This window comes from Pocillopora damicornis, chromosome 13 (assembly GCF_964200805.1).
Source record: "Pocillopora damicornis chromosome 13, jaPocDami1.2, whole genome shotgun sequence".
Taxonomy (NCBI): Eukaryota; Metazoa; Cnidaria; class Anthozoa; order Scleractinia; family Pocilloporidae; genus Pocillopora; species Pocillopora damicornis.
Window position 1 is genome coordinate 18,587,807 of NC_142682.1, and position 25,906 is coordinate 18,613,712.

The window sequence follows — 25,906 nt, forward strand, 5'->3', positions numbered from 1 at the left end:
ATATGACGCCACATTGTGCTTTTGTCTTAGCTTGTGTGTAAAATGTTGTCAATGGAGTCGCAAGTCGAACAATGAGGACAGTAAATAAAGCAAGACTGCAAATAAAGCGTGAACAATAACGCATCTTTTGGTCGAAAGTCGCTTTGTTATTTACGTAGCGAGTTATTCTTCCACGTTTAGGCTATAACAACGATGCGATCACACGGCGCCAACGAAGGAACGATAGAACTTCAAAGAAAATAATGTGAGAGGCCAATGATCCGGTTCGCAGTGATCATGCGAACAGCATGTTTTCCTGAGATCAGTTACCGGAAAATACTGGTCAAATTTTCCACTTATCCCGACCCCCTCGAACAAGTACTTTTGCTTGAAGACATAACTACAACGGAGTCTCTTAACCAGTCCCAAGCCGCGTGTCGCTCGATAGATCACAGGATATGATTGGCCACTCTATCACATTACGTCAGAGGACATATCTGCAATGAGAGGACATAAGTGCAACGGTACAAAAGTACAGTAACGATTCCATTGCTCTTTCATTAAAATCTCCTTCAACAACAAAACTCTTAAATGAAATTCGACAGACACAAAAAAGAATTTTCCACTCGGTCTAAAAAGGCAAATCGAATTGCGTGCGCACTGACAATGCTGAACTAAAAGCCTTAAAAATATGGATGTAACTGGATGCAGTGTCCTGAATGATTTATTTAATTCATTGTTTTAATTTTCTCGCTGAAAAAACGATGCTAAAGTAGCAGCGGCTTGGTAATCATCGACAGAGTGACGGCCTCCATCACTGTCCGAGTCAGAGGAGGAATGGAGCTCGGGCTTAGAGGTGACGCTGCTGTCAGGTGAAGGAATGGGTCTGGACGAGAGATGTGTTAGAACATATCCGCGTGGATTTGGAACAAATGTCTTGCTAGAATCTTGAGAAGCAGAACAGGACATGTTTGAATACTCCAGGCCAAGAAGCCCGCCGGGTGGGAACCAGGAAGCGCTTGTTGTAAACGGATGATAAAATGGGCTCCACGGCGTGAAAGACGGTATAATGGCTGATGATGCTTGAAACATTGTACGCGCACTGAAATCTCGGTTGTCTAAGTGCATCTCTGAAGCAGTGGCAACTGGAGCGGGTTTGTTTTTTATTTCATGTTTACGCCACCTAGCCCGACGGTTCTGAAACCAGACCTGAAGATAAAAGATGTTTTGTTGAGAAAAAATTGCACAATTACTCTGCAAATAGTTTTCCCATTATAGGCCACGTGCAACCCCTCCATTTCGAAGTTAGCTAACATAAATTTTTGTCTAGCTTATTTCATTTTTACTTGCGCGACCGGAACATCTCAGAAAAAGAAAAAGAACGCGTAGTCTACTTGTGTTATCACGACTATTCCATGTACAGCTAAAGAATTATGACTCAAATTAATCATGATTAACCGGAAGACTACAGGAAGGTTATTGCCCTTTTGACACCAGTAAAACACGATGAGCCGAGCCAGGTAAAGTGAATGAAAATAAGCAACAGAAGAGTAAAAACTAAACTCCACTTGTAGTTAACAAACATCAGTGAAGGCAATTCCTTTAAAAAAAATGTTTAAAGAAAAGAAGTGTTCAACAAAACAGCTTAAATCGTGGTGTAGTGTTGGTGTGAATGCGGTATAAGTTGCTCAATTTACCGGAAGACTGAATGGAAACTTGTCAACTTCTGGATCATGTATAATTTGATTGTGACCATCCACGAACTTTTTGAGAGGAAAATGCCAGAATTCACTAAATCTATTCCATTAAACAGTCTAACGGACCGGCAGGGCTCTCACGAATTTGAAAGTATACCATGGTTTACAGTTTTCTTTCAGATTGCTCCCTTGTTGTTCAGTGTCGTGGGGTGAAGATCGTGACAGGAATTTGAATATCTTACCTGAATTCTGTCCTCCCCGATGTTGAGTTCTCCTGCAAGATTCTCGCGTATCTTGATGCCTGGGAATCTTTCATTCGCAAACGATTCTTCCAGCCGATCCAATTGTTCGTCGGTAAACGCTGTTCTTCGGCGTCTTTGACGTGATCTGTCACCTGAAAAGAAAAAAGACATGTTAGTGTTACCACTCATTACACATCTAGTTAGTTAGTCTTCATCATGAGCTAGCTGAATGACATATGGTTAAATTATTAGCTTCGTTCTGTTTGCATGTCAATAAATATTCAGTCAGAGCTCAAGAAATTTAAAATCAAAGAGAAAAAGAGACTAACAACTGGAAAGTTTTTATATGTAGCTAGCAAGGTCTTGGTAATAAACCGCGCTGTGAAGTTTTAAATTCTAAGCTTCCTTGTAATACCTAGAAGATTTGTATTTTTGGTTTGACGATCCATCGAAAAGCTTAAATTTGACCGATCAAAGTTGCAAGACATAAGCCTAGCACTCTAAACAGCAGTGATACTGCACTCAATTCTGTTTTCACCATCATATATTAATCGTAAATGGATTACTCTTTAAAAGTAAAGGAGTTTTCGACCTCACACGTCTATCGCTGCACCCTACCTTCGCTTTTCGGAGCCGATCTTTTGATTCCTCTTTCTGAGTTCATGCTGGACATGACAAATTATCAGTTTAAAGAGGGGTTTAGTAGTGAACAACTCGTGCAGTAAGCTTCTTTCGCAAGTCAGAATGAAATGACGACGTTGATTCCTTTAAATAGCCCATGACGCGCGTCGTTATAAATTAAAGCGGGGCGACAAAACTTTCCATACAATAACTCTGTTACTGACTTAATTAGGAAATTAAATCTCACCTCTTTGATATTCACTTCCTTTTCATCGTGTGAGTTATTTCCCCTTGTTCTGCATTTATTCGCACCTTATGTCTTAAAAAACAATTATCTTCGATTTTAGAAGGTAATTTAGTGTTAACAACTGGGTTGAAAACGTAAATTAGCCACCGTAAAGAGTAAAGAGTATTTTTTACTCTTTACGGTGGCTAATTTACGTTTTCAACCCAGTTGTTAACACTAAATTACCTTCTATACTCTCCCACCGACGCAGCACCACAGTTTCTTTAGAAACTTACCCCTTCATCTTCGATTTTAATTGGGAGGTGTCAAAATGTTGCTGCGTGTAATAATAATAATAATAATAAAAGTCTTTATTAAGCACTCTAAACAACAAACGTGTTTAGTTACAATGACATGAAATCAGCAAGTATAAAACTAATAAACTAACTAAATTACTAACTGAATAACTAATAAGAGAACAAACATCTATTAATAAAGGTCCTTTTGAAACGTTCAGTTCTGACAAGCGGGAGAGTATAATTATGGCGCCTCTTACGTAGCGTATCCATTGTTCGCTCTGGTGGCAAAAGGTCATCTAAAGCTGTTGGAAAATCGCTGTCGGTGATCTTGGCCCACAACTTCTTATCTTTTAGAATAATAATATTTTCAATCGAAAAAAGCTCTTTACAGTAGCCAAGCTTAAAAGCTCTCTTGAACAGCCTGTCTATGCGACTCAGATACTTATGATAGTACGCGCAGCCCCATACTTCTACAGCATATGTAAATATATGTAGAATAAGACTGATAAAGAGAAGATGAAGATGATCGAGCGGCAGTCCATAGAATTTACAAACACGTAAGATGTACAGACGACTACTGGCTTTCGATATAATATTATCAAAATGTAAATCCCAGTTACACGGATCAGATTGAAAAGTTACACCCAACAACTTCAGACATGGTTTACGCTCTATAGAAACCAGAGGAGCAGGTAAGGCCTTAGTGGATTTGCCTCTAAGAAGCATCTCCCACGTTTTCTTGAAGTTTAGTTGCATACGATTAGCAGATGTCCATGCGACGATCGATCGGACCTCCTCAGCTGCTAAATTGCCGTTATTAGCCAGCGATTTTACTGGAATACTTAATGTTAAATCATCAGCATATTTCACAAGTAAATTCTGATTTGGTAGAATGGCCTTAATATCATTGACCATAAGAAAAGTGTAAGAAAACGGTTATTTCGTGCGAACTGCATAAGGGACCGGTCATTATTTATCGCCTGGGGGGGGTCGGAGTATTTTTGTTGTCACATCGGAGCATTTACCTGATCCCCTCGTAGAGTATCTAGTTTTTTAGAGATCCCCCCTTATCGGTAGTGGAAAGTTTCATGATCCCCCCCCCCTTTTCTCCCAGCCACCGCCAAATAACTTTTTGAATATGCAAGTGATATTTTAATAGTGGTACTCACGTCTCATGGACCTTGAACCACAACGGTAAATATTTGCTCGTCAGATACGAACTGAATTGTCGAGGAAGTGCCAATCTCAGGCTGTTCATCCAAATCCACGAAAACATAGTCATCGTCGCTCTCTGCCTCTCCACTTTCGGATTCTTCATCCTCGGATTCCACGTCATCTTCATCACTCGACGGTTCTTCTGTTATCACAGTCTCTTTATTCTGTCGGTAATAGTGACATCGAATGGCCCTCACTTTGTCAAGTTTCCGACCCACAGTCGTCAAACCATGCTTGTTGAGATACAGGTCTAGTTCTCTTACCCGCAACTTTTCAACTTTGCCACCCTCGATGAGGTTATCCCATTGAAAGTCCTTGTACGTTCGTTCGGCCTCTTGCCTTCTTCGCTCCCGAGCTGCTCTTGTTCTGATGTCCTTTCGGATCTCAATATCCTTCAAATGATTAACATATGCAATGACGTGCTTCTCTTCCACATTATATTTTGAGCAGAAGCTCTTCATGGTATCCTGATCGTTTCTGATACTGTCAGAATGTTCCTCGTACAGATCTTTAATACATTTTCTTGGAAGGTAATCATCTGGTGTCCTGCCCGTCGATTCCGTCTGATAGATATCCATGAAATGTCCAGGATTGTTTGAATCTGGTACAGGTTGCGGAATTCTTTCCGTTTCTGGACCGACCCATCTATTGTTAGAACACCAGGAACAGAGATTGGAACTTTCTTCTCTTGACTCTTTACAGGCATCACGACAGAATTCCATAAAAAGTTCTCCACGAATATAGTGGTCTTCCATAAACGATTCGATCTTTCGGAAGTATGCTGCACCGGGCGCTTGCTCTTTGTTTCGTTCTGATGCACCCCGATAGTTGTCGAGGTAAACAGAATTGAAAAAGAATAATTCATCAGGGGACTCGCTTACTTAAGGGCAGTGGTGATGTCGCGAAGTGTGAGTCCTCCTTGACAACTGTCAATGAGGCCTTTAATTCAGCATCCGATTTGCTCTCATTTATCGACAACAAACGAAAGAACCTTTATACAGAAGAGCATACCTTAAGGTCGTTTGCAAGTGATGAGCTTAAATATTTCCAGGAAGCTCAAGAGCGAGTGAAGGCCATACACCAAGAGCTGCAGAAAGCCTCCAATGCGCTCACGACCACCCTCATGAGCTTGAAGAGAAAGTTCCCATCTCCCATGGGGAACAACGGCCAATCCCGAAGAAAAAAAGAAAACAAGAGAAAACTGAAAAAAATTAAGGAGAAAAGGTTGCATCAGCGAGCAGCAATTCTCCTAGAAAAACTTACCTCAAAAGAGGTAGCTAAAGAGGTTTTCGATTCACTCGAAAAGAATACTTACAAATGTGTCTCAAGTATTAATGCAGGATTCACTGCGAGATTTGTCAAGCGTCTCCACCTGGATCCTCTGCTATGGCTTTTGGAAAGAGGCGTGTTTGAAACAGAGCTTGCACGCAATTTGAAAGTGGTAGTGGCCAGAATGAACGAAGAGAATAGCAGTAATGGTGCTGAAAAAGGGTCAAGTTCGGGCGAGGATTCAGATGAATCTGACGAGGAGACTGTGCAAGAGCCAGTGGAGAGGGCTGCCGAAGATTCTGACACGGAAGCGGAACAAGATACAGCCTCACCAAAATAAACACTTTTTTATTTGTTGTTTTCATTCGGCCGCGTATTAAAATAATGAAAGTTTATGATTTTAGATTACGATTCTCTATAAAACAAACTGAAACGTTATGAAACAATTTTGAGCAATTGTAAGTATTCCATTCTCAAAATCTTGATTACCTTTCTAATTTAGATCGTGCCTGAATAAAAACGTGTATGTTAGACTACGATAGTGATTCTTTTTTACAAAATGGAGGGTCTGTAAAAGGGTTTGGGTTTTGTGTCTGGGCTAGAATAGAGTTTATATAATACAAAATACAACTGAACGTGGTCTTGAATATATGGTTGGGGGTTTAGAGTCCCAGCGGCAAATCCTACCAAAGTATTTACAAATGCAATCACTCGGGGTCCCGGCGCGACCTAAAATTCCTTTTTTTTTGGTCTGATCCCCCCCATTATGCTTGTCAATTACGGCTGATCCCCCCTAAAGGTCTTCAAAAAACCATGTGATCCCCCCCTAAATACTCCGACCCCCCCCAGGCGATAAATAATGACCGGTCCCTAAAGTTCTATTATCACAACCGTCAGGGTTCTGAGTAATGAAACATCGTTCCTGATCGAATTTACTTTTGGAAATAAAAAATGATGGCAAAGTTGTATCATAAGTGCAAAAAGCAGAGATAGTCATTAGTGTTAGAAACTCCAAGTAAAGGCGTTTTTGATATCTTCAAACGCTGAAGTGAAAATTTCATTTTTGTTCTTATTGATTTAATTAGAGTAATGAAATGATAGAACTTTTAAGGATGGCAAATTATGATTCAGGTTTCTGGCGTGTTCCATGCGTTCAGTGAGTAAAAAAGGAGCGAAGTATTAAACAGCACCACGGTAGCGCGTCATTTTCCAATTGCGCATCGTTTCAGTTACTTACTGAACGGCTACAAAAGGGATACAAACAGTTGGCTCACGTGAATATGTCGAGTGTAGGGTGGACAATAATTGAAATAAAAAGAAGTTAAGTTTAGAGATACTGAAAAGGTTTTTAAAGAAAGGATTTATTCTCCCGGGAAAATGATGGAATAGCTCACTTGAGATGCAGAAAGATCAAACAATCTTCGCATTTGATTTTCACCACAGATTACAATCTTTACAATTTGGTAACTGATCCTTATGAATTTTTTTTCTTTACTGGGTTAAATTGGCGCTAATATTTTCGTCGAGGAAAAAGCGGTTTCTTGTGAAAATGCTCCCATTCAAAGATCAAGGTGAGAATCAGAAAGTGTGAAAAGTTCGGATGTGCCAAAATTTTCCTCCTAAGATCTCTCACCGATCATTTCATGATATTTTATGCTCAATCGTGATCTTGTAAATGCTCCTGTAACCAGAGCCTTTCTTGAAAAAGAGACTGGTGGATTTTGAGTGCCATTCAGTCCCTGAACGTAAAAGATCTGAAAATTTGAGCTGTTTTGGAAGAGATTAAACGGTAAATGTAGAAATATTTCCGCTGGAAGCTTTTCTCCTCCCAAACCCTAAAACAGTAGTGGTGATGTGGAATTCATTAATGCGCGATCCAAGTTACAGCATTTCTAATGTGGTCTTTAAAAAAAATTCCTTTGCTCCCGGGGGGTCTCGAACCCCCGACCTTCGCATTACTTCAGCACCCTCGGCGGACAGCGCCTGTACTGCTTATAAGTACGACGCTCTAACCAACTGTGCTACGGGAGCTTGGATGAAAGACAATTAGAGATAAAAACTCATTGGTTAGCTAGTGCTTCGGAAAATTCTACCGATAATTTTCAATCATTCTTATAACTCTTAAAGAGCGCCTCACCATTACTAAGTTAAGATGAAAAACGTAGCATTCATAACACATAGCGCACATCTTCCGGTTAACTCGTCTTCACGCGCGCGCTCGGTATAATGGTTCATAAGCCATGATGGCTAAGCCAATGAAAATTCTTAAATTGCATTATCTAATGATCCAGTTTTTAATAAAACCCAATATCTGCTGCAGATATTGGGTTATCATGTCAACTTCACAAGGTGTTACCTAAATCTGACAAACTTGGCTATTCTCTTTATCTGCTTGGATAATTGTGTATTAAAGTTCTGAGGAGAAGGTTCGTTTAAATCCCCTACTAGTTGAGTTAAAGGGTTGAATGTTGCACAAGAGACTGAAGGATTCGATGATCACTGAATTCTAATTTCTTAGTTTCACACTCAGAACATACTTTATTATCAATGAAGTTTTGATCTGATCTTCTTGCAAAATCCTTATCATATGCTTCCTCCAAGAGGGACAACATCTCTGTTAAAAAGGTTTAGCTGTCTCAAACTCGTGTAGCCTGCAAAACAGGCGCTGTTTAATAGCGTTTTTTAGAGAAGCGGAGGCCTTGCGCTCGGCGAGTGTGACTCCGCTTTGCGCTTAGTTCGCGTGATTCGTAAGGATAAATTAGATGTCAGCAAAAGCCACTCTAAGGGCAAAGGGTTGACTGCCATTCCAACGATATGACAGCGAATTCTCGCTTTTGGCTGCTCTACATTCATCAGTGAAGTGGTTATAAGGATTTAACACGAAAGCAGCAGGCAATTCAAAATTCAAAGGTTTTCTTTATTCTGGGCCTATCTTTTTTAGGATTATTTTTATCACACGGAGAACTTACACACTGATTAACTGTGTCGCCAAACAGTTGAGCACTCTGAATGCACTACACTTCCCATTGAGACACACTTTCTTTTCAGCTGTTTAGAATTCAGATTTAAATATTCTACACCTTCTGAATTCTACTGCTCGCCTTAGTCTCTATTCCTTTACTCACAAATCTGCTCAGAGTTTGCATGTAAGTTGGTAGTCCTGTGGGATCTATCACAATCCTTCAAATAGATTTAACTGGTGTGCCTGTTATGGACACAAAGTTGAATTGAATGCTAGGATTTTCTAGTTCTGGGGGGAAAAGATATTATACTGCCCAAGGGAAAAATTGACATTTCCTTGAAACTACTTCAGTTAACCACAGATTTCAGAGACAAATTGTCGAAGAGAAACCTTAGAATTGAAAGTATGGACGTTAAAGAGATTATTTGAATTTACGTTTACTTGCTTAAGTTATCTTTGTACACAATAACAGTCAAGATTACGTCATTCATAACGGATATAAAAGTAAATTTTTACAAAATATGTCTAGTATAAAGGTCAATAGAAATATTGTATAAAATTCTCGCTAAGTTTAAAGGACTTGGGTCACGCTTATTTCGAATTCCTGTCACACAAACCAGTTTTTCCTGTCACGGAAATCTAACTGTTGTGACAAACAATCCACCCTTAAAAGGGGCAGGGGTGGAAGGGAGGGGGGGGAGGGGTTGTTCTCCAACTTCTCATAGCCAGTCTACTTTTGGAGAAGTTACATGTTATTGACTTGTAAGAGGCGCAGTATGGCAGGTTTCCACACAATTTGGATACTTTGTTAGAAAATTGAAAAGATAATTGATGAATTGACAACAGCTATCATTCACCTCTTGTTACACTCAGATCCTAACTTCAGAGGTTCACCTGTACAGACAACCCTACATACAAACAAATAATTATATCACAGTATTGACTACTGTGTTGCTGGGATCCTCTTTGATGCTTGCAAAGCTTTCTTCCATATGTCACAAAATAACAACAACAAAAAATACACCCACAATTGCATGGGGACAACATTCTATGTGATAACTATTTTATAATCTACTATTCTAGGATTATGCTGCATAAATCTCATTGGGCCATCTTGTTTAGAATTGGAAGAATCTGATCAAACCGGGGTCTCTTGGTTGGATCATTATTCCAACAGATTGACACAAGCTTTGCCATCTGTGTAGATACACCAGGTGGAACAGATGGTCTTAAACCTTCAAGTGCAACCTGCAATTGATAAGGTTAAACAATTTAATTATCTTAAACAAATTAGCAGCACAGGAAATATTGATGACTAGGAAATTAATTTAGATAGGGTTATGTATCAAGAGATTCATCTCCACATCAACATAGAAACTTGCTCAGGCCAAAGAAATTTAGCCAGAGAGTGCTGCAAAGTAACCAAAGAACTTTCTGATCTGAATTGCTGAATGTACAGTCCAAGAAAGTAATTGAACATTGATCACCTTCATGCCAACTTCCATGGGTGACAAGTGACCAAAAGGCACTTCTCTTGTAACTAGCTCCCAAAGGATCATGGCATAACTCCACATGTCTGCTGAGCGTTGATCAACTTCTTCAGGGCTCTTCTGTAATACTAGAGGATGCACAGTGAGTTAGAATTCTGTGAAAAATGAAACATCTTTTAACTACAGCTGCTCCTGAAAATCAGAGTGATGACAGTTAACAATACCCACATTAATTTCTAAATTAAACATGAACTATTTCTCTTCTTTTCAAGCCTAGCAGGGTTTGCACTCTTTCAATAATTTAAAATTCCATGAGTAATTTTCAAACTCCATGACTATCTAGACCTGGAAAATGATGTAGGAACTAAATTTCATGCCTTTCCAACATTTCTGTGACACAGATAATTCCTGATTTGAGCATATTACCTTCTGGGGCCATCCAGTTTGGACTTTCAATCTTGCTAAGATTCATGAAGGAAAATCTGTAATCAGCCATACTTATTCTTGCTGTGAGATCATCATCAATCTATAACAAATAAAGCAGATTACAAGTTCTACTTCACAAGAGGAATAGAGATGGACAAAAAACATGATTATCTCCAAACATAACATGAATACATTGATGGAGTTGTCTTTAGAAAAATGTTATACATATCTCATCAGAACCGGAGCAGAAACTAATGATAGATTCTCATCCTATTCAAGGGAGTCACATAATACATACCATGACATGTGTGCTTTTAAGGTACAGCCTTGGAATAAGCTGGTCCAAAGAATGTAGGTATTCCATTCCTTTGGCAATGTCCAATGCAAACTTCATTGCTTGCTCATGGTCCACAATAATTCCTGTTGGTATCACAAATTTGATGTCTTAGAAAATGCAATTGCTTAATATCTACAAATAATTTATTGTACAAGGGGCTTTACTAGTTGGGATTTTTTTCCTGAAACATTCATCGCCAAGTTTGAATAGTAACAGATTAAATCTTGAGCATTGTGAAGATGTGTGATTTCTTCTTTTTTAAATCCCAGATACAAAAGGCAAAAAAGGCAACTGTGATCATCACAGGCCTCTGTAACAAACACCTTTGCATCTGCTTTTTCCAAAACAAGTCAACTTATGATTTTGATAGGTGCACAAATTCAAACCAGACTGAAATTGTGTTACTTGTCATGGGGACAAGAATCTTTGGCAAGGATGAATATTTTACAGAAATTATTCAAGAACCATGAAGCAAATTGCTGTAGATGTGATTTGACTTCACAATGTGTTACAGTGTCTTATTGCCTAGAATATATACTAGCTTTAGAAGAGTCTTTTCTCTCACCTGTTCCTTCATGTAAAACATTGTAAAGTGAACCAAATGGAAGATACTGTGAAAGAACTATCAGGTCCTTGGAGTCATTCACTGCACCAATTACTGGTAGGACATTTGGATGGGAAAATATTCTGAAAACCAAAAGGAAGTTTTAATTGAACCATGATAAATGAAATGGTCTGATAAATCTGTCTAAGTGAACTGGACTTAACCTTTTAACTCCCATGAGTGACCAAGGCAGAATTTCTCCTAACAATATCGATACAATATCAATCAGATAAGTGATGAAAATAAAGAAAAATATAAACTTGAGAATAATTAGTTGATCCAGTACTAAATTCTTAGAACTAACATTATACGAATTGTATAGTTGACAGTAAGGAGAATTACAAATTTGAACTGGGAGTTAAAGGATTAGCACACTGACTGACAATAACTCCTCACTTGACTCTGTTGATGACTTCTGCTCTGGTTGTCAAAATCTCTTGTCACTACTACTGACAACAGTCCTTCTCTGGACTTCTCTCACCTGGGCTATGAGCTATGAGCTATGAGCTATGAGCTATGAGCTATGAGCTATGAGCTATGAGCTATGAGCTATGAGCTATGTGTTCTAATCCATTAACACCCCCCAACAAATAATTATACAAATATTTCAATTAATTTACCTTAATTTTGAGTATTCCTCACTGAAATCTCTTGATATTCTTTTGTTGACCATTCTAATGGCAAGTTTTTTGCCAATAATATTGAGATCATTCCACTTCCCTTTCCATACCTGAAAAAATAATAAGCCAACATTACAACTGCAATATGTTACATATACATTTTACAGGGTTGGGTTGTTCAAAGCTAGGTTAACATAACCCAGGATAAGTGTGAAATTTTCATACAGCTTGACATCATTTCAGTTCTGAAAGCTCAAAAGAAAACATTTCAAATCTTTTTACTTACAATTTGATCATTGAATGTTCTGAAAAGAAGAGGGAAAATTTTTCCTAAAAGGCTTTTGAATATAAAAATAACCCTGGGTTGGTGCTAATCAGCCTTTAAACAAATGGGCCCAAAGATCTAGTAAGTAATTGATTTTATCTATTACATATGAAGCAGTCAGGTGGTAAAAAGGTCAAGACATCACATTTGATGAATACAAAACAGATAACCAGGAACCATTGACTGGAATTTATGATCACAAAGTTTGTTCTCCTGAGATTTTAAAAATTTGTCAATTTTCCACTGATTTGTCTGTGACTTTGCAACCTTTATGACAAATCAAACACCTAAAAATTTCATAGCTTCAAATCTAGCTGGTGTTTACAGCCTAAAGATAAAATTCAAAACAGAGAGTCTACATATTGAAGTAATACTTAAAATAGTTTTATTGATCTAACTAAATACTGTCTAAATACCTCGCCAGTCACTGTTTTGCTTAATTTTGTTGCCAAATCAATTTCCTTGGGTTGAATCCAGGAAAGTCTGGACTTAATGTCCCGTAAATCTGTAAATTGAACCAATTAAAAACACAAATTACTGTAAAATTGCAGTTAATGTAAGGAAATCAAATGTATATGGTGTGCAAGTCAAAACCTGTACACCTCAACTGGATTAGGTAATCTTTATCAATGTTAAGTTCATGTCAAACTGCAGAAAACATCTTTCTGTCTCACCATCTTTTTTTCCATGCTTTGAACGGCTATCTGTAAGATGACCAAATGACTATAGTGAGACATGTATCAAGCACTTTCCAATTCCAGATGTTTATGGAAGAATTTGCACACCTAACTATCATGCAAAGTCTAGCTTGAGAGAATCTTAAATTGTGTTTGTAGGAATATCATTTTTAGAAAAGTCACCTTTGTAAGGAATTCTTTTGAGATCTTGTCCAAGTTGTGCTGCCAAGTCTGAGGAGCAAGGGAAACAGTTGATTGTTGTTTAATAAAAACAGAGGAATCTGGTTGGGTTGGTAACCTTCAATCACCACTTAAAACAATATTTGAACATTAACCATCTCACCTCTTAAAATTTCTGCCAGGAAAGGTTTACATTTATCAAGTGGGGTCTCCCCATATTTATTGCACTGTGATACCAAAGCACCTCTCTTGACTAGCTCCTATGAAAGAAAACATAGATATAGAGACAATCGCTTTACATCTCCTAGGATAGCAGGTTTGTAACTATGAAATTAAGCTGCTGACTGAAATTTCAAGTGACGTGCCTCAAAGATGGCTAAGCTAGAGACCCAGCCTGGTGATGAAATTTTTTTTCCTAGCCAGCAATCTGGCCAATTTTGCCTGAAGCTGATGCTTGGTGACAACCTAGGTGACACTGCCAAAAACTACCCCAGTATGATGAGCGTGCATGGTCTCTTGAATATGCCCATATCAATCTCATTTCTTTTGGTGGAAGTAGATTTGATCTTACAGCCACTGCAATTACCATTAGGTATATAAATGGCTGCAAAATCTTAAGAGGGTCTAAGTATAGACAATGCTTTAGTAATTCTTGGTAACAACAAAATTATGTGTAAATCAATTCAGAGTTTCAACATCCCCATCCCAAGTAACCCCCTGCGTTTGGTATTTGCACCTTTGAAGATTGGCTCATTTGAACCCCTGCCTCCGAGGCCAAAATTGTGATCAAATACCCACCCAATGTTAACCCTTTAATTCCCATCAGTGACCAAGACAGAATTTCTCCTCACAATATCAATAAAACATAAGTGATGAGCATAAAGAAAAATATCAATTTGAGGATAATTAGCTGATCCAATACTAAATTTTCTGAACTAACATTACAAGAATTGTATGGTTGGCAGTAAGGAGAATTACAAATTTGAGCTGGGAGTTGAAGGGTTAAACCATTCTTTGTGTGATCAATGAAAACAAAATCATCTGGCAAAGTCACATATCAATTATTGCTGCCACTATTGGGTTTTTGCAAGTAAGCATTATTCCACAATGTGAAAGTTGTCTTTTCTGAGCCATTTACTCATGAAGACTCGCAGAGACTCACGCAGACTCTTTACTCATAGACTCCTCCAACAAAACATGAAAACATTTCTGCCCCACCCAAACAAGGTTAAAATTACCCACCCTCCCTCCCTCCCGATCACAGACAACAGTCAAATGCCTGTGGGTTACATAGGCATTCGGGAGGGAGGACGTTGAAGCTTCAAATCAGTGGGTGCATTATATGCCAGATTTTAGCATAAGATGTGGCAAGATGTCAAGGGTAGAACAATTTCTACCTTACTATGCTGACACAATTTGATTGCTACAGGCGTGAACAACCAGGTCCACTTTCAACTTTCCTCACCAATTTATTTGTTCATCCATTGGCACCCAGGAGTGACCAGGTTGTTAATCATTGCATGCTTGCAATATTATCAATGCACTTTAAACAATTTTGGCCAATAACAAGAATAAAAAAAAAAGGCATAAACAAGGGGAAATTGTTTGAAGGTAAAGCTAAATTCTCAGGACTAGCCAAAAATTAATTTTTTTAGGATAAACGTCATCTGCCCCTGGGCTTTCCAATACCTTACCTCTGCACATTCTTCAGAATTCCAGAAGCAAGCATAATGGAGCGGCGTATTTCCATGATTATTGACCCCATTAACAGGACATTTATTTTTCAAGAGCTATAAAAGTAAACAATGATGGGAATTAGTAAACTATTTTAACACTTTATACCTCGATAATATCATTAATTTTCCCTATACTGCTCTCTACACACTTCCCAAGGTGCTGACAAGGAGAATTTGTTTAACAATCATGTGCTTATGTGTAATTCAGAGCTAGTCTCTCTTAAGGGTCAAAGGGTTAACTTCCAGTAGTGATTAATATGTAACTTCTCCCTTTAATACCCATACATTATCCAGCAAACAGGTAATGAGAATACTCAGACTTATCAAGTAGAAGTTATTATCTTGATCTAACAACAAATTCTCACAACTAATCGACAAGGTAATGTTTAGTAGCTTGAGGGGAGAATTGGCGATCAGAACCCGGGATTTATGGGGTTAAGAGTTTGAGAGGGTGGGAATTAAATTCTGAATTTTAAACAATTGGGAGAAGAATAAGTTTTCCAAAAATCAAAGGCATTGACTTGGTACTTGAGTATAAAACGGAAAGGTAAAACTGACTCAGACAGAAGTTATTGTATATTATTAATTGTATAATATTAATAAAACGGTCTATTAATAGCAGTCTGATATTCATCCCCTATTATTTATGTCCTAAGTTTCACAGATTAGATAAGCACATCAGTTAAATTTCAGTTAAAATCAAATCGCAATTTAAAGGTGTTACAATGTACGTGTATATAATGCACTGAGTTATCCTCTATTGAACAGGGTGTCATTAATTTGCACAACAAAGAGAACAACTCATTTGTTTAACCTCATCCAAGTTTACATCACAAAACACTGATTTGATCTGTTGTTTACTTTACGACTACCGCGTTAATTTACTTGGACGAAAATTACTTCGCTAAACAGGTCATGTTTACATGTGTTGCCCGCAGAAACCTGATAATTTTCAAGTTTGATGACCAAGACGCAGTCTCACCTTTTGTATAATTTCCTTGTTACCTTTGCTGGCGGCCAAATGTAGGCCATTATCACCGCCATCGTTTAAAGCAGTGATCCGTGCGCCTCTTGATAAAAGTAGATCAAATACTGCGGTTTGGCCTTCTCTTGCTGACCATAACAAGGGAGTAAAACCATGATCATCTCTGTATTAAAATAAGATGATAAATTCACAACTTAAAGGATAAGAAAATGTAATTCACACAGAACTCACACGTTCAAAGCTGAATCGTTCTCTCTCTTAAACGCTAAATATATCCCGAACACATAAACAGATCAAGAAGTACAATGCACGTTAACGGATCATGTTGTCTAGGAGTAGCGTAAAGGCAAAGTCTGGAAGCTGAAACTGAAATAAGGGTAAATGGCGAAAACGAAGTGATTATTCGCCTTCTTAACCGCTTGTCACTCTTTTCTCAAACAAAGCTGACAGCTTTTTCACTTTAATAGAACTGTTGACACTGTCTGCTTACCCTTGATTCAAATCGTTCGAAGTGTTTTCGAGCCATGTCTTCACAAATCGAAGATTGCCTTCACGCGAAGCAGAGAAGATGTCCTCCATCACTCGGAAATCACTCCGATGCGTACAGATATAGCCGCCTAACTAGCTAACAGAACGGAAGCAATTGGCAATACGCATAATTAGCACACTACGCCAGATCAAAAGGCAGAACATTTGTTAGGGCGGCGAGATGTAATCACTTGAGGAATGGCAAATATTGTACGCTTGTTCGGCAGTCCGCTGACTAGACAAAGATGATGAAGGGTGTTTTTTTGGGCGGTGTTTGGCATATCCGCACCGAATTCCACAGAAGACGCACTCGAGTAGGAAAAAACGGATAATGCATGGCATATAAAGTTCTCCTATTGCCCTAGATGAATATTCTATGGTGGCTGCGAAATTCTTGCAAACTGCTCAGCAACTTGGGCAACTCTTTTTTCTGATGGACGCTTTCTGATAGTCCCTAAACACTCTTTTATAAATAATCAGCCAAAAAGGGGCAAATAATTCTTCACCCCTCAGCAAGTACCAGGATTACAAATTTCAAATCCCCAGCCTGTCATCTTATTCCATGATCAGCTTGGTACACTTGTAACTTGCACCAGAAATTGAAAATCTTGCAGGAAAGATCAACACTTTGAGATAAGTCAATTTCATGGCAGTTTCACTGAGACCAACATAAATCGTGATTTGGCATACTGTACAAATCATTTACTGCCAAATTATCCAGAATCTAAAGTTTTGTCTGATTGGTTGAACACTTATTCCCGCTAAACTCACATGAAAAAGAATGCCTCATTGCAAATTAAAATCAAAAGAATCTAAAAGTCAGGAGTTCTTCTTGCAGAGACATAAATTTTTTTCAACAGGATAGTTTGTGTTCATGGTATTTTTTTCAAGTGTAGAGAAAGGTTTTTAAACATGATCACAGAACAAGATCCACACCTTCCATATTGCCATTCCCAAAATAATAGAACCACTGAAATGTATTTCAAGTATTCAAACAAACTGTAAGCATTTAAATATTATATTTTTGTTTTGTTTCCTGTGATATTTTGAGAGCCTGAAATATAAATAGCCTTTATGCTCCATAAGAAATCTTTGTTGCATTTCTTGTGCTAGAAATGTCTTAGTAGTCCTTTTACTCCAAAGATCTCATTAGTAATTCTCCTTACTGTCAACCATATAATTCTCAAGGTGTTAGTTTGCAGAATTTGATATTGGATAAGCTAATAATCCCCTAGTTGATAATTTACTGTATTCTCATCACTCATCTTCTTGATATTGTATTCATATTGTGAGGAGAAATTCTAGCTTGGTCACTCATGGGAGTTAAAGGGTTAATGAAAGATTCTCCTGAAAGAGCAGACAAAGGGCAACCTCTAAGAAGATGGAACTCATGTACTAGATGAATGTGAGAATATTTTAAGAAGCTCATCAGCTGCCATTCCTGGTGTGACTTCCCCATCTGCTACTAATTTTTCATAGTTAAAAATTTCTCTTTGAACTTCAGGATTTGATTTAAATCTTCCCATGATTTGTTCTCTGATATGACTCCACATCCAGACAACATGCTGTTTACAACGTCTTTGTTCAAGTTCACCACTTTCAACCATAATATTGTAATACTGCTGCATAGTTTCCCAAGCTTTCTCAATACCATCACCAGTTCTGGACGAAACACGGAGAACCTGAAAGTTCAAAATGAAGTAAAAATAATAAATAATTTACAATAAAAAATGTTTATCAACTTCTTATAAAAATGGTGAAAATAACAACAAATATTTGCTATTGAAAATCTCATCTCATTACATTAAAATTAATACTAAGTGACCTAACAAAATAAATCATAAAAAGAAAGAAGAAGAACTGTATGAATACCAAAAAATGTAAGTTAAAATCCTCTGACTCCTAAGAGTGATTAGCATCTAATTTCTCCTCATAATATCATCCCTGAATCACACATTAGGGTCATGAGAATAAAGGAAATGATCATGAACTAAAGAAGCTCTTGATTGTTAGACAAATTCTCCTTGTCAGCACCCTTGGAAGTGTGTACAGAACAGTGTGGAGAGTACACAGACTGATGTTAGGATGTAAAGGGTTAATCATACCGGTGGATTCCACTGAGCTGACTTTTTCTTTAACAATTTCAGTGCACTGATGTACTCTGTTTGTATTCTCTGAGCTGGAATAACAAGTTCTCCATCACATTTATTGACCAACACAAGATCTGCCATCTCCACGATGCCTTTTTTGATTCCTTGGAGTTCATCACCACCAGCTGGTGGAATAAGAAGAACAAACATGTCTACCATGGAGGCAACAGCAATTTCTGATTGTCCAACTCCCACTGTTTCTACCAAGATAGTGTCATAACCAGCAGCTTCACAAAGAAGAATGGCTTCATTTGTGCTCCGGTTTACACCACCTACAAGCATAAAGTTGTAAAAGATCAGAATATGTATTTTTTCCTATAGTAGCACAAATGCACTAGTGAGCTCCAGGGGACTTAATTCTGGGCTTTTACCAAATGGGTATATTAGAGACTGTGGTTTAATATGAACTTGTTGAGAGCCAAAGTGAAAGTTATTATTTCATTTTTAAATTGTCAACATCTTGAACCTTTAACTCCTAAGAACTGATTGTTAGTTCTCCCCTCTAGCTGCTACACACTTCCTTGTAAATTAGTTCTGAGATAATGTAACCAAGGTGTTTGATTATCATCATCATCATAGTTGACTACATTGTTAATGTTGTTGTTGTCGCAATCTTTACTTCAATGTTGGGTGAGATCTCAGAAAAATTATGGCCACCTGGGCAGACACCTATGAGGAGGCACTTGCTCTATATCTGATTTTTGACATTAAGGCAGCTCTAGGAAAATTTGAGATTACCCAGCGTTCCACATGAGGGGGACGGCCTGATGTACGCATTGAGATTTCGTGACAACTCTGTCATTCGTGTCTTGTCGCCCAGTAAGGATCCACCTGTAGTAGAGGATGAAGGATCCACTGCCAAAACAGCAACCCGATGCTTTCCGTTGGTTAGAGAATTCCCAAAAGTCTCAATAAATGTAGATTTTCCACCTCCTGGGGGGCCTGATAAACCAATCCTGAAGGAGCACGGCTGGCCATTTGAGAATGGAGGTGCATGTTTTGAATGTTTAACAACCCTGGAGAGCAGTTTCTGTGCCTGGTGATATTTTATTGGATGAAGAGTTTCTACCAATGTTATGGCTTGCGCTAAACTTCCACGGTCGCCTCGAATGATTCCCTGAAATAACCGCTGAATGTGATACCCTTCGTCCGTAGATTTGACTTCGAGATTTGTCGCATAATTTCTGTTTATCAATTCGACCCAAAGAGGACGTCTGTAGGCTGAAATACGGGTAAAATCACGTAAAACAAAACGATAAGGCATTTCAGATTTTTCGTCTAATCCGCCATCTTGGTGTCAAGACCTGTTTCACTTGAGAAGGACTGGGTATAGTTACGCTTTGTCACGCAGTTACTCACGCAATTTTGTTTTCGTGATAAGCAGCTGCTAAAATGTTTGCGTAGGAAGCTGGGGGCGAGTATCCGGCGATCCTTCACGTCGCTGCTTTGTGTATCTGACAGTCCACAAATTGGCTTTTTATTATTGGTGGCCTTTAAAAGTTGGCATTCAACAAAGAGCCACATGAAAAGATGAGTTTAAGTATCTTTGGTGTGAAAGAGCGTCAGAAATTTTTCTGGAAATATTATCGCCGGTGAAATGGATCAGGACGGGGACGCCGTTATCTTCACCTGTAACGACCACCATCTCAAAACTTTCAAAAAGATGGAGGGTTATCGCAAAGATTCCAAACTATGTGATATTATTTTGGTGGTTGGGGAGAAGAGGATTAAGGCTCATCGACTCGTTCTCGCTGCTTTCAGCGATTATTTCAGCGCTTTGTTCACTGGTGAACTCTGTGAGAAGGGACAAAGTGTGGTGCATTTAACTGACATGGATCCCCAAGCTGTTGAAGATCTCGTTCAGTATGCCTACACTTCTCATATCGAAATTCGCGTAGATAACGTGGAGAACTTACTCTCAGTGTCGTGTATTTTACAGATTGATGAAGTGAAGGAGGCCTGTTCTGAATTTATGAAGCATCAACTGCACCCTAGTAACTGTTTGGGTATTCGTGCTTTTGCCGATGGACACGGTTGTAGTGAACTGTATAAAATCGCTGATGCGTTTACGAAGGAGCGATTTGTTGACGTTGTCAAAAATCAAGAATTTGTGCTTTTGAGCTCGGAATGCGTGGCTCGTCTTCTTTCAAGCGATGATCTGAATGTTTCTTCTGAATCGCAAATTTTTGACGCTCTCTGCGTGTGGGCAGAGTACGATAAAGAAAGTAGAAAGAAAGTATTGCCGAGATTGTTGGGACTTGTACGATTGCCTCTACTTGCGCCGGAATTTCTTGTTGATAAAGTGGAGATGTCATCTCTATTCCGTGATATCAGCTCCTGTAGGGAGCTTATTATCGAAGCAATGAAATACCAGCTTCTACCAAAACGGCGATTTCAACTTCAGAATTCAAGGACAACCCCAAGAAAGTCTACAGTTGGCAAACTTTATGTCGTTGGAGGTAAGTCAATATTTTCGCTTGGCTAATGAGCTTATTCAAATCAACTCGGTGTTTCTAGATCGTTTGACTCTTTTGTTATTAAGAATGATAAATTAAACTTAAAATGTTTTTGTCAAGTGGCTGTTCCCTTCTGACGTAAATATGTGAGTTGATGAGGTAGTATATTGTTCCGAGGTCGAACCGCACAGAGATATTGGTGGTTTTCATGATGATGAACAATACCGCACTCTCAAGTGGAACTCTGAAAAGGAAGCGCGGTTGGATGAAGTTCTTTTTCTTGTTGAAAATAAGCTTTTTATTTCCCCGTTAAAATAATTAAACTTAAAGGAATTTTAAGTGGCTTTTGGTGGGTGCGGTTTGAAAAAACATCGACGAAACTCGTGAAAAACTACAAACTTCTTTTTTTTGTTCAATTTTAGTATTTTCGTGACTTTCCAAGTTTTGTTCAGGTGATCTGGAGTTTGTCATCATAGAAAGGCGATGCTTTTCAGTTGATGATCGTCTGTTTTCTCAGTACTTGCTCTACTTACCAGAAAATTAATAGTATAGGGAGAAACTGGCTATTAATCCACAGTAGAGTTGTCACTTAAAATTGATGTTACCTCAATAGGAAAAGGCACATCTTAGGTGGGATGTTTTTGTTTGAACTTCCCAATCCTCAAGATTTTCAGTCATTATCTTTATTAGCAGTGTTTTGAATAAAAATTCATTTGACCTCTTATGGAATGGCTGTTTGGATATTTTCCAGAACAGTTAAAGGAAACGTGCTTTCTATTGCGTGCCCGCATGCAGAGATTTTAACCATAATCAGCTTTGCAAAACAAAAGGTTTCAGACCAGAGTCTTTTCTTATATTGATGGTTTTGTGTCATGAAAAACAATTAGCTTTGCTTCTTAACCTTTATTCTCAAAGAAGTGACAGAAAAGAAAATATTGAAAAAATACTGAAGAACCAATATCAATATCATAAAATATTGCAAAGTTGCATCCTATTTATTGAAATTACTTGAATAAATAAAGCAAACCTGGGTATTGTTTTTTCCAATTGTGCTCAAATGTTCTCATCACCACAAACTTTTTGCCTCCTTTTGATCCCGCAGTGAGTGTTTTGTAATCTTTTAAATGAGTTATTTAGTGTTCTGTTTATTCCCTCTTCATGTGACAGCTTCTTGTAATACTCTGGGTATAACAGTCATATGATCACATTTTGTTTGATATGCTCTCATTGTTTTGTGAAAGATGGTTTATAACAATGAAATATCTAATATTTGAGGACTTCTCAAGAAATAAACAATAAGTTTATTCATTAAAAGTAATTAAGTTCTGCCATTTTAGTCTATTGCACATGGCTGTTAAGTGTTATTGACTTGCTTTTAATGGTTTTGGCCTCATCAACAAGGCTGCTTAAGGTATCTATCATTTAAGAGCATTTTAAAAAAGAACATTAGGCTCTTTTCTTCCCAATCTAGGAATGGATTCATCCAAGGGGGCAATCCAAATTGAGCACTATGACCCACGCAAGAACCAGTGGTCTGTGGTGTCTCCAATGGTTACAAGGAGGCTGCAGTTTGATGTGGCAGTGGTAGGTGGTAATCTCTATGTTGTGGGAGGCAGGGATGGACTGAAGACATTGAATACTGTGGAATGTTACAATCCAAGGACAAAACAGTGGAGTCCTGTGCCATCCATGAGCACTCATCGTCATGGGTTGGGCGTGGCAACCTTGAATGGTCCTCTTTATGCTGTGGGTGGCCATGATGGCTGGTCTTACTTGAGCACGGTGGAAAGGTCAGTTTGTAGCTTTCAAACTCTTAAATGTAATGCAATTGTAAGGGTGCTTTGTTTGTTCTTGCAATCTGCTGGGAATAGTTGACTGGGATAGAAGTGGGTTAATACCAGTGGAGTGTTCACTTTCATCCAATTTTTAGAATGAAATTTGAGATTTCCTGATTACTTCCAGATTTGACCCTGATACTAAACAGTGGAGCTTTGTTACACCAATGACGACAGCTCGTAGCACTGTGGGAGTGGCAATACTTAATGGCAGACTCTATGCAGTTGGAGGAAGGGATGGTTCTTCTTGTCTGAACTCAGTTGAGCGTTATGATCCTCACACCAACAAATGGTCAGTCACTTGCCCAATGCTCAAGAGAAGGGGAGGTAAGTCTTTATTGAATGTTGTTTAGAGTTTTATGGATTTCAAAAACTTCTTTGTTGTTCAGTGTCTTTTTAAAATTTGTTGTTGTTAATGTCATGAGTGCAGATAAAGGGGGAACCTTTTCATTTGAATCTAAGGTTTAAGAATAATACTGGGTTTCTTTATTTCATTTTTATATCATGTATTCCAGTCAACTTTACAACCATATTTCTGTACAGAGGACAAAAATGTTCTCCCAACAGCATCATTATACAGGATCAAGTAAAGCAAATATGGGCAAAGCACGTAGTTCATCAAAGAGTTTTCGACCTTTTCTCATATGGTACTCTTTTGTTTTCATAATGAAGGTGTTGGTGTGGCTGTTCTTGATAATTTTCTGTATGCTCTTGGGGGTCATGATGCACCTGCCAGCCAAGACTGTTCTCGCCAATTTGATTCAGTGGAAAGGTACAACCCTAATACTGACCAGTGGACTATGGTTGCACCCATGATCAACTGCCGTGATGCTGTTGGTGCAGCATGCCTTGGTGACAGGTTGTATGCCATTGGTGGTTATGATGGATCCAAGTATTTGAGTGCAGTGGAGTCGTATGACCCCGAGAAGAATAAATGGGAAGAAGTTGCTTCTCTTAACTCTGGAAGAGCTGCAGCCTGTGTGGTGTCTGTATCAAGTGATCCAGTAGCAGGTTGATTTTTTGGCCAACCTTTTTGGACAAATTATTATTTTTATTGACTTAAAAGTAGTACTCTCCAGCTGAGAGATCTGGAAACCATGAGCACCCAAAATATTTATGGAAATCAACTGAATGACACATTGAAAGATAACTAGACTGAGGAAACTCTACTGTGAGTTGTTTGTGGTTTACTCCAGAACCCATCCCTTATCTTCAATTAAGTTATGAGTGATTAAGTCACTCATAACACAATAAGCATTCACAAAATATTTTAGGTGTTCGTGGTTTTTTCAAGTTTGATGGTAGTTTTTGCTCATCATTTTTGAATAGTTTTTGCAACCCATGAATACACAGAGATACTAATTAAAAGGATGAAGGGTTTATGTTCAGTATATAATTTAAGGTATTGTCAAGTATTTATCAAATAAGAGATATACTATGGTGCAATCTGTTTGGGGAAAAAAAAAACTTTAGTGTCCATCATTAGAAAGTGATAGCCATATACAAATGGAGACTGACAGATTTTTACATTAGGTAAAATAATGGAAAGTGCATTCTTTTGTGAGATGAAAAAAATGTTGTTTTTAATTGAACTGGAGATAAGGATGTGTTTGAATTATTTTGAAGTCTTTGGAGACAATCAGGTCTTGTACGAATCATTTCATCCCTTTTCTCCATAAGTGGTTAGAGTTACCAGAGAGTTATTTGATTTTTCTCTTCTTGTTGCTGTTTCTATGATGAGAAAGATATCTTTGATCCTCCTTGAAAATAATTTTTTCGATAGGCAATTCTTGGTTGATATGTGATTTAATATTTTTGTCCCAAAGCATTCTTTTTATGTAAAAGATTATTTCATTTAGTATTTATTATGCGCAGAGTCTGAAATTATCACAAGTTAAATCCAAAACTACTGACAGAAAAAGATGGTTATGAAATATTAAGTTTCTAGTAACATTTCTCAGTTACTCAGATGTTGTTGGCATCTTACTGATGGGGCAGATAGCTTTGAATAATTAACTTGAGAGATGAAATTGACAAAAATGGATATAAAATAATTTTATTTGATTTATGATGAAGTTGGCAATGATTTGATCAGAAAATTTTGCAGGGATTTTATTTTTTACATGGTTATGATTTAATTTTTTTTTTTACGGACAAGTTTTTGCAGTCAAAATGACTGGGGCAGATAGCTTTAAATAATTAACTTGAGAGACAAAATTGACAGAAGAATAGTTATAAAATTGATTTATGATAAAGTTGGCAATGATTTAATCAGAAAATTTTGCTGAAATTTTATTTTGTACATGGTTTTATTTAAATTTGTTTTTTAAGGGACAGGTTTTTGCAGTTTAAGATTACTAAAACATCTGTTGGGGACTCAGTTTTAAAATTTTATGTTCACCCACTAGCACATTGACAAGGAAAGAAATAGTTTTTCTTATTTGTGGAGTCATACAGGGGTGGGTTTCATCTAAGATTTCTTTAACGAATGACTCTATGAGTGAGTCTGAATCTGTATAGTTTTTCCTAGAGTTGGAAGTAGATTTTTGTGTCATTTGTTATTAATTAAATTTTTTTTTCCTGGGGAATTCTCGTTTGCAGAGTTAGTACTCTTAAATTAAAGCCCACAAAATGTTTATTGCCACTGGTATCATGCATTTATAATCAAGCTTGAGCTTGAAATTTTCAACAGCTATTCAGGTAAGAGCACTTTGAGAGTATAAATGTTTAATGTATGTTGTTTTCTAGTAACAGTAGTACCAAGCTTAGAGGTTTGTAGGCTTAATTTATTTGTACATAAGTTATGAGAATAAATGACAATTATTGATGACGTGGAGGCAATGCTGATTTAGAGAAACTGTATCTCTTATTAAATGACTGAATATATTTAAGTCATACACTTGAACTGTGGATAACAAAGTGAACATAAAAGCAGAGAGCAGTAGTGAAAATGAGGCCCGGGATTAACATAATGACCAGCTCCCAATTGGCTTGTAAGCTCAGTTGGTAGAGCAATGCACTGGTATTGCAGAGGTTGTGGGTTCCTA

At 37.8% G+C, this 25,906-nt stretch overlaps 4 protein-coding genes and 1 non-coding gene across 6 annotated transcripts; 1 reads left to right on the forward strand and 4 right to left on the reverse strand.

The window, feature by feature from the left end:
- Positions 1-686: 686 nt before the first annotated feature.
- Positions 687-2,879, reverse strand: LOC113670671 (paired mesoderm homeobox protein 2). The gene is made up of 3 exons (XM_027186848.2): positions 2,537-2,879; positions 1,919-2,070; positions 687-1,188 (listed from the first exon to the last, which is right to left on the reverse strand). Exons 1-3 carry the CDS (start codon positions 2,589-2,591, stop codon positions 721-723), a joined length of 675 nt encoding a protein of 224 aa, XP_027042649.2. The 5' UTR covers positions 2,592-2,879; the 3' UTR covers positions 687-720.
- Positions 2,880-7,468: 4,589 nt separating this feature from the next.
- Positions 7,469-7,579, reverse strand: Trnai-uau (transfer RNA isoleucine (anticodon UAU)). Its single transcript has 2 exons — positions 7,542-7,579; positions 7,469-7,504 (listed from the first exon to the last, which is right to left on the reverse strand). It is a non-coding gene; the product is annotated as a tRNA-Ile (tRNA).
- Positions 7,580-8,444: 865 nt separating this feature from the next.
- LOC113670668 (scaffold protein ILK) lies at positions 8,445-16,577 on the reverse strand. Its single transcript, XM_027186844.2, has 13 exons — positions 16,381-16,577; positions 15,888-16,053; positions 14,864-14,959; positions 13,333-13,429; positions 13,173-13,220; positions 12,987-13,016; positions 12,729-12,817; positions 11,988-12,097; positions 11,329-11,450; positions 10,725-10,846; positions 10,427-10,526; positions 9,998-10,128; positions 8,445-9,758 (listed from the first exon to the last, which is right to left on the reverse strand). The coding sequence occupies exons 1-13, from the start codon at positions 16,467-16,469 to the stop codon at positions 9,612-9,614; spliced, it is 1,347 nt and encodes a 448-aa protein (XP_027042645.2). The 5' UTR covers positions 16,470-16,577; the 3' UTR covers positions 8,445-9,611.
- Positions 16,578-17,418: 841 nt separating this feature from the next.
- Positions 17,419-19,930, reverse strand: LOC113670701 (methylmalonic aciduria type A homolog, mitochondrial). Its single transcript, XM_027186877.2, has 3 exons — positions 19,307-19,930; positions 18,524-18,840; positions 17,419-18,100 (listed from the first exon to the last, which is right to left on the reverse strand). Exons 1-3 carry the CDS (start codon positions 19,830-19,832, stop codon positions 17,807-17,809), a joined length of 1,137 nt encoding a protein of 378 aa, XP_027042678.2. The 5' UTR covers positions 19,833-19,930; the 3' UTR covers positions 17,419-17,806.
- A 28-nt stretch (positions 19,931-19,958) lies between these two features.
- On the forward strand, positions 19,959-25,687 carry LOC113670700 (kelch-like protein 1). 2 transcript variants are annotated; one of them, XM_027186875.2, is made up of 4 exons: positions 19,959-21,027; positions 22,475-22,814; positions 22,987-23,186; positions 23,532-25,687. In XM_027186875.2, the coding sequence occupies exons 1-4, from the start codon at positions 20,166-20,168 to the stop codon at positions 23,873-23,875; spliced, it is 1,746 nt and encodes a 581-aa protein (XP_027042676.2). In that variant the 5' UTR covers positions 19,959-20,165; the 3' UTR covers positions 23,876-25,687. The 2 variants fall into 2 exon arrangements, with proteins under 2 accessions (XP_027042676.2, XP_027042677.2); XM_027186876.2 differs by having other exon boundaries at positions 22,496-22,814.
- The last annotated feature ends 219 nt before the right edge of the window (positions 25,688-25,906 follow it).

Excerpts from the sequence above, each read along its gene's own strand:
- LOC113670671 (XM_027186848.2), bottom strand. The coding sequence starts at position 2,591 with ATGTCCAGCATGAACTCAGAAAGAGGAATCAAAAGATCGGCTCCGAAA. Across the intron at positions 2,071-2,536 it reads ATCGGCTCCGAAAAGCGAAG|GTGACAGATCACGTCAAAGA; the intron begins GTAGGGTGCAGC and ends TTTTCTTTTCAG. Across the intron at positions 1,189-1,918 it reads TCGGGGAGGACAGAATTCAG|GTCTGGTTTCAGAACCGTCG; the intron begins GTAAGATATTCA and ends TTTTATCTTCAG.
- LOC113670668 (XM_027186844.2), bottom strand. The coding sequence starts at position 16,469 with ATGGAGGACATCTTCTCTGCTTCGCGTGAAGGCAATCTTCGATTTGTG. Across the intron at positions 13,221-13,332 it reads CCTGGCAGAAATTTTAAGAG|ACTTGGCAGCACAACTTGGA; the intron begins GTGAGATGGTTA and ends CTTGCTCCTCAG. Across the intron at positions 10,847-11,328 it reads TGTTTTACATGAAGGAACAG|GAATTATTGTGGACCATGAG; the intron begins GTGAGAGAAAAG and ends TGATACCAACAG.
- LOC113670701 (XM_027186877.2), bottom strand. The coding sequence starts at position 19,832 with ATGCCTTATCGTTTTGTTTTACGTGATTTTACCCGTATTTCAGCCTAC. Across the intron at positions 18,841-19,306 it reads CCCCTCATGTGGAACGCTGG|GTGGTGTAAACCGGAGCACA; the intron begins GTAATCTCAAAT and ends TTATGCTTGTAG. Across the intron at positions 18,101-18,523 it reads CAGCTCAGTGGAATCCACCG|GTTCTCCGTGTTTCGTCCAG; the intron begins GTATGATTAACC and ends TTGAACTTTCAG.
- LOC113670700 (XM_027186875.2), top strand. The coding sequence starts at position 20,166 with ATGGATCAGGACGGGGACGCCGTTATCTTCACCTGTAACGACCACCAT. Across the intron at positions 22,815-22,986 it reads TACTTGAGCACGGTGGAAAG|ATTTGACCCTGATACTAAAC; the intron begins GTCAGTTTGTAG and ends GATTACTTCCAG. Across the intron at positions 23,187-23,531 it reads AATGCTCAAGAGAAGGGGAG|GTGTTGGTGTGGCTGTTCTT; the intron begins GTAAGTCTTTAT and ends TTCATAATGAAG.